This window comes from Ambystoma mexicanum, chromosome 9 (assembly GCF_040938575.1).
Source record: "Ambystoma mexicanum isolate Mex_15411 chromosome 9, UKY_AmexF1_1, whole genome shotgun sequence".
In the NCBI taxonomy this organism is placed as follows: domain Eukaryota; kingdom Metazoa; phylum Chordata; class Amphibia; order Caudata; family Ambystomatidae; genus Ambystoma; species Ambystoma mexicanum.
This window is the reverse complement of record NC_090931.1, coordinates 1,425,949,588-1,425,961,648: the sequence shown is the minus strand read 5'-3', so window position 1 is coordinate 1,425,961,648 and position 12,061 is coordinate 1,425,949,588. Positions and strand designations below refer to the sequence as shown.

General features: G+C 44.5%; 1 protein-coding gene across 1 annotated transcript in view; it reads left to right on the top strand.

Moving 5' to 3' along the window:
* The window catches only part of AAMP (angio associated migratory cell protein), a 145,443-nt gene that overhangs the window by 22,168 nt on the left and 111,214 nt on the right, over positions 1-12,061 (top strand). The window contains exon 2 of the mRNA XM_069616827.1: positions 10,321-10,476. Coding sequence (XP_069472928.1) covers positions 10,321-10,476 — 156 coding nt within the window. The remainder of the gene's footprint in view (positions 1-10,320; positions 10,477-12,061) is intronic.

The window sequence follows — 12,061 nt, the reverse complement described above, 5'->3', positions numbered from 1 at the left end:
TAGAAGCTAAGAAGGTGGGGCCTGGATGAGGGTCTGTTGAAAATACTAATAATATTTGCATTCAGAGAACAAGCTGATGGTGTAAACGGATCTACGTTAAAAAAACAAACCCGTAAAGCTTGAGTTTCAAAATTTTGAAGTCAACTTGGTCGTATTTTGAAACTCGAGCTTATGGGATTCTGTTCAATTGTCCCCAGCTTTGTATTTAATGTATGCAGGGGATACCCCCGAAGCTCATAATGCTGAACTAGACGTGCAGGGGGACACCCTTGCTCACCTAGTTCGGCATTTTTCGATTCAGCATTTTCTCACATGCCGAATGTGCAGAAAACACGCATTCATCATTTTGTTTGTTATTTTGGGGCAATACCCGGTTGAACATGCAAGGGGAATATTAGCAGCGCAATAGAATGTTAGCAGCACAATAGAATGTAATGATGGTTTGCGTCAGGGGTGCGTCCTGGCCGCCTGTCTGTTTCATTTATATCTAGTAGACCTTGGGGAGGCTTTGTCGAGTGCAGCATTTGTCTCGCCAGAAACAGGAGATCCCATTCTAAGCTGGTTGGCATATGTGGATGATTTTACTTAGGTTGGACTGCAAAGATTGTTGGATTCCTTTACTGCATATGCAGTTGCCAATGCGCTTGAACTAAATGCAGCTTAACCAAAAATGATTCGGTTTGGCAATAAAAGAAAGGGTAAATCTGGTTTCAGATGGTTAGCAGACGGGTAGGGTATTGGAATCAGTAGGTTAACTGATTTATTTGGGATTCCATCTTTGGGCACCAACTAGTAAAGACTCTTCTTAGGGGTTTTGGTAGACAAAGCAAATTCCTACATAGCAGAAATGAGGGTGAATTTTAAGTACTGTGGCTTTTCAATCCAGCCATTGATGCATTTTTATGTTTGGAAAGTTGTCCCCTACCATTATATGGACTGGAAATAAACTTCTTAGTGGTGAAGATTGATTTAAACTTTATTGAGGGTAAAACATGGATGGTAACACTGAATTAGCCAACCTGTGTCCCTAATTCAGTACTCTTTGAAGGGGTGGTATCAATGGTGTACGCTGCAATTATATACAACATTTGTGCTACCTGGAAAAAAGTTCCCTTTATGAGGACTTAAATGTACAAAGCCAGGGTGGTAAACTCACATGTCCGATCTATATGTTTAAGCAAAGGGCAGAGAGTATTATGGCAAATTGTATGATCCCATAGACCTTGTTAATTGAGAATGTTGTAGAGTCCGAGAGATGTCTTATTTGCAAGGACTCGAGTGATACTTGGAGGGGGGGAGGGGATTAAACCGAGTGAGAATCTGTATCAACATCTAATTTGGAACTTGCGTAAACCAGATGTAATCCTAAAATATTTGGCATCTGTGCGAATTGGAACTGGCGTTTGCAGGTTCTGAAGTTCAGGCTCCATTTGGCAGAGATTAATCAAATTAGAAGAAAGGATGAATCCCAAAATTACGGTTGTGAACACTGTAAAAAGCCAGGCACAGTGGAAAATCTGCAGCACATAGTTGTTGAATGCTTTGGATTACAGTAGCGTAGAGAGAGCCATTTGGGTAAATTTGTGGTACACGCCGATTGGCTTAACTGAAGCGCTTTGGCAACGTATTGTCTCAAGGCGTGAATTGTGTTTGACGTTGGCTCTACTAAGGTTTTTAAATGGAATTAAGTTAGTGACATTGAAAAAGTAATAAGTCGTCTAAACTGTAGTAAAGTCTTTGTCACTCAGCTCAGCACTCATCCACAGACCTGCTGTGGAGTCTCAGATTGGTCCAGGTAGAACTTTATTACACAGTATGTACACAATCCAGTTACTCTTACCTATATTTAGTGACGTATAGGACAGGGATAGGTATTGGACCTTACGTACAGAGGAATAGACCGGCCATCCTATCATCCCAGCTCAGACCCCCCAACTGTCACTCTCAGATCCACTCAACATTCTCCTGAGATGCATTCATGTATCAACATTCTGATAGCGAGCACACCTGGTCAGTGACAAGACTACAATATGACATAGGCTTCCCCTTTTTAATAACATGTTTTCGTCATATGAATAATTCCGGTATAATAAGAATGTTTTCCTTATTGACCATTTTTAATTGTGATATATATTTGTTCTACTGTTTTGCAATTTTTGTATACCTGATGCACATTTAATTGTTTACATTTTTTTAAAATCTCTTTTAAGACCGGATGTAGAGTATTTCTTTGTGCAAAAAGTTTATATGTGAAACTAACGTTAAATTAAAAAGGCATATAAAGGCAGTACCTTCTTTAATATGATCGGTAACAAAAAGTAACCTTTTGTCTATTTTAGTTAACTTTTGTTTTTGTAGTAATATAATTTATTGTTGGTTTCCTACCGCAGAGGTGTCCCTTTTGATGCTATCAAGTCCAGGTCACATGAAAGCACTTCTGTGATGTAATTGGGCGAGTGATGTCATTCCCCCCCCCCCCCCCCCCGCCCCCCTACTCCTGACTCGTGAAATGGCGTCCCTGCGCATGGTCTCCTGTACCATGCACTGTTAAATCATGTCACCAACTCTATTCCCAACAGCACAGAAGACGACCACAAACACCCAAAGGCTGCCATTTCCTTGCAAAATTCCCTATTTGGAACAGCCCACTGCACAAGGAAACGCAGAACAAAGTAAAAGAAATGCCCAGTTTGAACCCAGGGACACTCCTTTTACAGTCTACTTCCGTAATGTTGGAGTTACATAAGCAGTGCGTGATGAAATGCAGCCAGTCTAGAGCAAGGCATGTAACCCAAAGGAAGAAGCCAGCTTTGCGGGAGAAGCATGTGGTTTACCGCAGTCCTTGGGTGAGTGCAGTGGGGGTAATGAAGGAGGCCGGTAAATTAGGACATCCAGGCTTCGGCACAATTCTCTCTAAAACTGCTGCTACATGTCACTCTGGGAGTACAGTGTCTCATGTTGCAGTTGGGCGTGAAGGTTAAGGGGCAAGGACCGGCGTTGCTAGCTTGTGAGCCTGTGGCTGCAGTGCCTGCCAACCTGTGTCGTTGCACCTTGACTGGCCATCACCTTTCACCTGTGACTGGTGTGGTCTGCCTGCTCGCCTGTGGTTCCTTCAGTGTGCATACTCGCCTGTGGTTGCTGTGTTTCATCCTTCCTGTATACTATAGTGTGCCTTCACACCTGTGACTTGCTGTCGCGGGCACCTGTCCGCCATGTGGCCCCTTCGAGTGCCCTGTAGTTTTTCCCTCCAAGGAAGCTGCAATGTTTGACACTCCCAAGAGTCCGGTGCCCCCACCACTCTTTGCCACAATCCCAGGCTGTTATCCCTTCGTACACCAACGGGCTCTAGTTTCAGAACAGTTCCTCGTTCTAATGGGGTTGGCAGCTGCGGTCCCTGCACACTTCCCACTCAACATACACAACCAGCATTGGCAATGCCAACCGTTTTGTAGACGTGGGAAAGGCATTTGCCAGGCACTGTCGTAGTGGTAATAACTAAGCATTAGTGGTAGTAGCTTCAAAATGGTGCAGTATCCGGGCATTTGATGGCGGCGCATACCTACACACAAGCCGACACTGTTGGCTTTGCTAATGTTTGTTTTAACAGGACTTCAGCGAAGGCTACACATACTTCTTATAAATCAAGTGGCTAAAGTCAGACTTCATCTTTATTACATGAGTTGAGTACCATGTTACAGCACCAATGAAACCGTTAGAACACAGAAGACTACTTTAAAACCCTGGCAGGCGCTTTGAGTGCAAAGTTTGATTTTTAAGACTTGATAAAGTTAGCTCAAAATATCCCAGGAGGGAGTGTTTGGGCATTGAGGGGGCAGGAAGTGGGTGGGCAAATAACCAAACGACACCTACACAAATTGTTCCTTTCCTCATATGCCTTATCTCCCTAGCTGTACTCCAATGCATTCGTTTCTGCTTATATTGATTTCATTTGGTATATGCACCCGGGTCCCGGAGGTATCCCAGCGCTAGATTACTTACATTAAAGCATAGGTAGTTACAGTACGGTCCAGTCAACAGTAGTTACATAGGTAATTATGCATATTTGTTAAAAAGTACGGTTTTGACTTTTTTGCGAAATGCAAGGTATGAAGGTTCGTTCCTGGTGGTGGGAGGGGGCGTGTTCCATAATGTGGGCATGATGACCGTGAAGCAGGAGCTTCCTGCCCGTTTTCTGGTGAATCTAGGTGTAGTAAGTGAGATTAAAGAAGTTGAACGTTAGGTTTGTGGATTGGGTTTCTTGAGATGCAGTGCGTAAGATAGGGGGGGTAGGGGGGGGCTGTGTTGTAGAGGCACCGGTGAGTGGTGGAGAGTATTTTAAAGTCAATGCGTGCTTTGATGGGAAGCCAGTGGGCTTTGTGTCTGATTTGGGAGATGTCCTCTGAGCGTTTGAGGCCCCAATCTGCTCTGAGGGCGTTGTTCTGTGTGAGTTGTACTTTGAGATTCTTGTTGGAGGTCCCTACAAAGATGGCATTACAGTTTGCTACCGACGGTTGCTTTAGCAAGAGTGAGGCAGTTGCTATGAGTGAGAAATGTTCTAGAGAGATTGAGGAGTTTGGTCGAGTATGCAGCGGAGGAGGTCATTGTTTTCAAGTGTTTGTTCAGGTTGAGTTCTGCATCTAGGTAGACTCCTAGTGTTTTCACATGAGGGGTGACGGGGATGCTGTTTCCGTCAATGATGATGATGGAGGAGTAGGCCGATCAAGATGTTTGAGGTGGTGGGGGAATCACAGTGAGTAGCTCGGTTTTATCATTTAGGCATAAGGTGGTGGTTTGCCATCCATGCCTGAATGATGTTGTAGATGTGATTGATGTTTGCGCAGATAGGTGCCAGATAGTTTGAGGAGGGTCTGGTTGTCGTCAGCAAAATATGTGTAAAGGATATTGAGGTTGTCAAGGCTATCGAATAGGTCCTCAGTGTACGTGTTGTAGAATGTAGGTGAGACGCAGGATCCCTGTGAGACACCGTAACTGGGATGGGGTCTGCTGCTTCTGTGCCTGGGAAGACCGTGAAGGTTTGGTTGCTCCGGAAGGATTTGACCCATTTGTCTGCTTCTTGGGAGAAGTTGAAGGAGGTGGTGGCAGAGGATATTGTGGTCTACGTGATCAAAGGCTGCCGAAAGGTCGATTAGCATGAGAATGGCAAGGTCTCCTTTGTCTGGAATGAGGTCTTCTTGAGATCGAGTAGGGTGGATTCCGTCCTATGTCTGGGTCTAAAGCCGGATTGGCATAGACCGAGTAGGGAGTGGGTTTTCGAGGTAGGTTTGGAGTTGTAGGTAGGCAGTGCGGTCAAGGATTTTCAAGAGGAATGGGATTGTAGTGATGGGGCGGTATTTGGTGGGGAGAGTGGGATCAAGGGAAGGTTTTTTTTCAATGGTGGTTTGACCAAGGCTTGGGTATGGTGCATGTGCTGAAGGAGGCATTCATAAATTTAGTAATGGTGTGGGCCAGCAGCTCGGCACAGAGTTTGATGCGTGTGGGGCAGAGGTCACCAGTGCAGTTCGAGGCTTTGATGTGTTGGATGATGGTAATAGTTTCTGCAATGGTGATGAGGTTGAATTGGAAGGGGGGCATGGTGGGTGCGGGTGGGGAGGATTTAGGATGGGAGGGTTCTGCTTGAGGGTTCTGTGCTTTCTTGAGGATGGTTATCTCTAACGTTCTGGATTTTGTTGGCTAGTGGGGATTGTACCAGTGTGCATCAGGCTTTGTCTTTTGGAAAGGTTGAGACGGGTGCGACTGGGGTTTCCATTTCTTTTAGGGTTTTGAATAGCTCTTTTGTGTTAGACTGGGCTTCGAGATGCGGGTATCGTAGATGCTGGCTTTGGTGTTGATGATGGCAAGTTTATAGGAGGTGACTCAGATGCTGAAGGCATCTTTGTTGCTGGGCGAGGGGAGGGTTTTTTCCGCAAGATGTGTTCTTTAGCACGCTTGGTTTTGCAGAGATTAGCTAAGTCTTCGGTGAACCAGTTGTGGTGGTCGTCTTTTTTCCAAGTGGTAGTTTTGAGAGGGACGTGAAGAACCAAGGGCTTATTTCATGGGAAGTCCGAATGGTGGGTTCTAGGCGTTCCTTAGTACGTTATATTCTTATTTTTTGTTTTTTTTGTTTAGCGGTGATGGGTTGGTGGGTGGTAGTGGGTTTTTCAGTGGAGACATTGAGGTCTAGGGTGAATGGGATCAGGGAATGGTCTCTCCAGGGCACAGGATTGATGTCTAGGCAAGGGATAGGTAGGATCCAGCTGTTTCGTGTAGCCAAGTCTTGAGTAGTAGGTAATGGATATCTGTTCTAAAGCAACACCTTCTATGTAAAACTAAAAATTCCCTCAGTCGCTCACTCGAACACAGACTCGCTCACATGCATACAGCCACACCCATTCAAACTCTAGCACACACAACATTCAATGCATGCATGTATGCCTCCACCCCGCCCCAATCACTTTTTAGGCAGTAGTAGTACTTTGAGGCGTTCAGGAAGGCTGCAGTAGAAATCAACATGTGGGGGGGCCTTCCAAGCCTGGTGGTGATAACTAGTTTGCCAAGCAATTCTGCAGCTGCAGGTGCCTTGCGCTGGACTAACGGCGACCAGCTAACTACGGTATGGTTTAATGAGGGGGTCTCTACTGGGATCATTCGAAACCACTGCACACCACTGTGGTCACTGTGGTTGTAGATTGGAACTTAGTTGTATGTAGTTGGATAACCTAAACCTAGGTAGCCCCAACCATAACACAAACGCAATGTAATGTAGCACTAAAGTGGAAAATGCATTAATGTACCAAGCATCAGTGAAGCACAACATGTTTATAAAAGCGGGATTCACAAGGGTCTCCCCGACTCGTTCCCCAAAAATGTCCACTGCTGGAACTGAGCGGTCAGTAGGATGCACCTGCCAAGCTTAATGGAGCAACTCTACTCCATTTTAATATGTACCAGCAATAGGCTGGCATGCAGCAATCTCTCGCTAGCCAGGCCTAAAAAGACAGGCTCACAGACCGCAACCATGAACTTCATGTTGAATGAAACGGGCACCACGGCTGGTGTTCAATTGGTTTCAAAACAGAAGTAACACTTTTTCTGAGCAAAACGCCATTGTGTAGCAATAATTCCCTCCGTTCAGAATTATTAGGCTTTTATGTTCACTGTGTAGAAACCAGGCATACTACAAACTGCTGATTTTTTTTTTTTTTTTTTTTTTTTTCACCAAAAATGCCCACACAAAGTTCTCACAAGGCATATTTCAATATACTGTTTCCAATTGCTTTATCATGGGCCTATAAGCCTGCTTGGCTCTGACCACTTGGGGAAACTGAAGGAGAAGATGTAGTTCAAGTTCAGGGTGAAAACTATCAAGTTTCAAGCAGGCATAAGCGTCCCTTTCCCCATGGCATGAATGCCAGTTCTCCACGTCTTACTCGATGGTGGGTCCAGATTCATAGGAGGCTGGTTGGTGCCCGTAGGTGGAACACATCTGACCTACCAGATCTTTTCTTTTCAATTCGATGCCAGCTGGAGAAGTGCATCCTTGCTGCCAGCCCATCTATTTCAGAGGGTACAGGAGTTCTGCAGTAATATTTGCTGATTTAATACACATTTTGTGTCCACTTCACTGTTTGAATTATAATTATTATGGTACAACAGCCCGGGAGGAGTCCGAAAAAAAACTGCCAAGCACCACTTAGGGTATCCTATTTTAGGATCATTTATGAAATTTTAGCCCTGCTAAAGTAAATGCATTCCTCCACTGGCATTACTGTGGCAAATGGGCGTTCGCATCCAGCAAAGCATAACTTATGCAATTTTTAAACATTTTTCAAAGGATATGTTGGGTAAAAATAAGGTATAGGTAGAATAAATAAACGCGGTGCATGTAACCATGTCCTGCAATGCGGGCCAACGCAGCTGCCACTATCCAATAGAGCAGGGGTGTGCATCTGCAGGCCCGCCGACTATGCTGGCTGGGGCTGCTAGAAGTTGTAGACCAAAACCCCTCGTGAGCCAAAGATGGCAGCCCCCTGACACAGAGAGAGCAGAGCGCACATCTTTAGTGCTGGCCTATAATACGGCACCCAGCATGCATGCCGCCTTGCTGTTAGGTCGGACGCAGTCGTCCTCAAAATGATATTCATGTGTTATTTTGTGTTTAATAAAAAAAAAAAAATGTATGTAATCATTATTTTGTTTTGTTTAATGCACGTAATTGCACAAGAAGAACTTAGTTTCTGTACCAGGATATAAAGTGGGAACTGGGGCCTTTGCTAAGTCTATCGTGGATCTCCCCTTGGTATCGGGTAATAATGTCCCCAATAAATAATGTCACCAGGAAAAGCCATTGGCAACATTCTATATGGTGACATTGGTATGGGAACAGGTTGCGGGATGTTCACTGCCCCCCTTGTAAAAAAAAAAAAAAATAATAATAATAAAATAAATCGGGTGTTGTCCTCTGCATGTTCAATGTAATAAAACAGCGACATTTTTTGCTGGGACATTATTACATGGAACACTCCCCTTCGGATCAACTCGTGCCTCATTGCTCTATCTCGGGCTCCACTGTCATCTTTAGCTTCAGGTGGCCTGGAGGTCCTTCGGCTCTCATTCTACACTGTACAAGTCTTCATATACACATGTGTGACCTAGAATTGGTGGGAGGTGGGTGCTTGTTTCCACTTGATCTACATTGGGAACTGCAACAGAGATTCCTAGACTTTTCAGGGCGTTTCCTTCATGCGTCTTCAACGATTGTCTCAACTAGTTGTGCCGTTGACTGCTGGGCTGTATGTGGTGGGGGGGGGGGGGGGAGTTGAGGGAATACTCCAGAATAATTAGCTTTTATGTTAGAAGCAGGGATGGGGTGGGTACAATGAAAACGTACAACTCCAGCAAATGATTTCTTGGAACAGTGGGAAGCTGAGATGTTGGTTCCCTATGAAGATTTGATTTCCCAGGACATGGTGAAGACCTGGTGGGACAGCTTTAAGTGAAATGCTTAGTATTTTATTTATATTTTCTTTGCTGCTGTAGTAGTTTATCGAAGTGTACATTCACTTACTGCTAATCTAGGAAATCCTATGGTGAATGCATACATCTTTCTGTTGTATAGAACATCATGCAAGATAGAATGATTCTATCAAAAATTCGGTTCTAGGATGTTTCCTCTTGAAAATGTTGTTTGAGGCCCATTTGCTTGTATTAGTGTTTTTATTTTTATTTTTATTTTTTTTGCATTTGCCTTTTTGTTTTTTTACACATTTAACTGCAAAAAAGAAGCAAAGGGAGACCCTTAATAAAAACCTAAACCCTGCCTTTGCGGCAAAATGTGTTGAGGAAAAAAAAAAAAGCCTTGACCAAATGGGCTAGTACAAAAAATTCAGATTCCAATTTCTGTGGACGAGTGGAGCTGTGAGTGTCATGTTTTTGCAAACGTGTTTATATATTAAAAACCTACCTCTGCTCGGATTGTCTTTGGTACTGTGTCCCTTTTGATGGAGGACTGCTTCTTGAAGGAGCGTTTTTTTAGGAATTGGAGTGATTTCAGAAACAGTCACCCCCTTTCATCTCGTGCACCTTTATGCAACTCGCACATTTCCATACCTGGCATGCTATGTGTCTAGGGGGCTACCTATCGTCCACCGTTTCAGTTTGGGGAAGTTGCACACGTTACTATTTAGCCATCGCTGTGATCTCCAGAATAAGGTGCTATTTTATGGGGGCGTGGGGGGACTCTCTGCTGAGGGATTAAGCGTGTTGTGTCGCAGGCTGAAAGTAATTGTCCCCCACCCTAACACAGTACCCACTGCAAGTCTATAGGGTTGTGTGTGAGCACAGGTGAACTCTGTGTTAAAGTATATTTGGAGTGGTCTTTCGCAGCAGCACAGACCACCAAGGAGGAGCTACGACCCAATCAGATCGCGTTTAGGAAAATGTAGCAGCACAGCGCCACTAAGGAGGAGATATAGCCTAATCTAATGTTCTCCATTAAAGAAGGTTGGTCATTGCCTTGTGCAGCCGCTACTGCACATCACCACTATGGAAGGTAGTAGGGATACGTTTCACAAAGTGCAAATACCTGCTCACGTTTTCGTTTTTCTGAGGCACGTTGGCAGACAGTTTAGTGGCAGTCTGTTGTGGGTAGGCTTTGCATGCATCCTCTGCTTTACAGGGCTATCTAAGAGAGACAATGCGGTGGGCAAATCTGGGGTGCTTGTTACTCACCTGTTTGCGTATAACAGGAACATACTATGATATAGGTTTTCGCAATTGCAACAGTTATCGAGTGTTGTAATTGGTTGTCACTCGTCCCCTCAGATGACCTGGCAAACGACATTGAAGATGTGGATTTTGAAGATGCAGCCGACGGAGCAGAGTTTGCAGATGACGAAGAGTGGGAGACGGAAGACGAAGGCGTGGAGGAAGGCATGGAAGCGCAGGATGACAGCGAAGTCACCTTTTCCAAACACACAGGTAGGAGCGGGGATTTCCTACCGGGTCTGTACCTTTGCAGTGTACTTTCTTTAAAAGGTATTGCTTTCTTTAGTTTTGCTGAATGGCGGTTGTTCATTGGCCAGGTCAGGTCCAGTCTTGTGGCCTCTGGTGAATGGGCAATGTCCTAGGCATGTGTACTGCACGAGTTGCCACTGAAGCAGTCCAGTAGCTTGATAGCTTGGCGTATTGTGCCATTGCTCTGGGTTACCAGGCAGTGGTCTGTCGAGAAAAAGAAAAGTGGGGCTTGGAAGAGGAAGTAAAAGCATGAAAAGATAAGCTGTTGGGAAGAGTTGCTAAAGAATATATCAGCTCGGCTTGCTCTGAGAAAAAATGAGGGCAGTCTGTGATGCCTTTACCCAGCTGATGAAGTTAAGCTTTGATCAGCAGGAGCGAAAAGAACCTCCTATACCGGGTGTTGGGCATCAACTGGTATAAGGAGCCACCTCCGACAACCAAGAAGCTATTACCTAGCACAGTTCAAATCTAACTTCCACATGAAATACAAACATCAATTTTTGTCCATTCTGTTTGATCCTTTATACTTGGGATGTCTTCTAGATGTGCCCTTATACACATTTCCCATACATAGTCCATATCACCTGGATCTCTTTATAGGGCATCAGTGGGCCTGAGTAGACCAAGGCAGCTGTAAGAGCCAAATGGCCCCCTTGTATTTTAGAACAATGCCTTTTAACTAGAAGCAACATTTCAGCGAAGGCAGTTTCTCAGTACTTGCGTAGGTGTGTGGTTATATGATGGGCCTGAGGTCTGTTCTTGAGGCATTGAGCATTGTTTGCAAATGTTACGTTTCACTGCTCCAAGACAAACCTCAGGACCATAGCCTTGGGACTGCCAAGCTTAATGGACATAGCGGATGGAGTCCAGGGTTGACTGTTTAAAAAGTGAAGGCAGTAGACCATATAGTACTTAAGGCGGCTAGAGGTAGAAGGGAACAAAGGGGGAGGGGCTGTCCACCCGCTTGCTATACCTGCTTTGGCCATGTATGACGTGAGGGATCAAAGTTGACTGCACTTTAAGACTCAAAGCTCTGGAAGTGAACCTGCAATGTATTACTTTCGAGAAGCTCAATGTGTGGGTTTCCTGGATGAGAAAAGTTCATGTGAACATAGAAAGTGTTTAAATGAGGGAGAGGGCGGCCAGTGAATAAGCTCACATGTGATACATGGATTGACTTTGTTTAATTGCAGTTTAAACTCCGGTGTCAAATGTTTCTAGGAGTGTAATGAGACCAGCAGGTGTGGCACCAAGTGTAAACCTATTCTGATCTTTGGATATCCCTCTGGGAAATGTTGTGAATTGAAAACCCTTTCTTTCCCTTTATACCTTTTTAATTTTTTTTTAAGCCATTGGCTAGTGATGATGAACTCTTCGCAAGTAAGAAAGGGTGTGCTGTGTGTATATCTACAATTGAAGTGGCAAACTACTTTTTATAGTTGGCTTGTAGTCTGCAGCTTGAAATTCGTAGCCCTGATATTACAATGCACCAGAAGTTCAGGTCAATTTCTGGGACTAGCCATGTGTGGCATTTGTGAATCCTGAATGC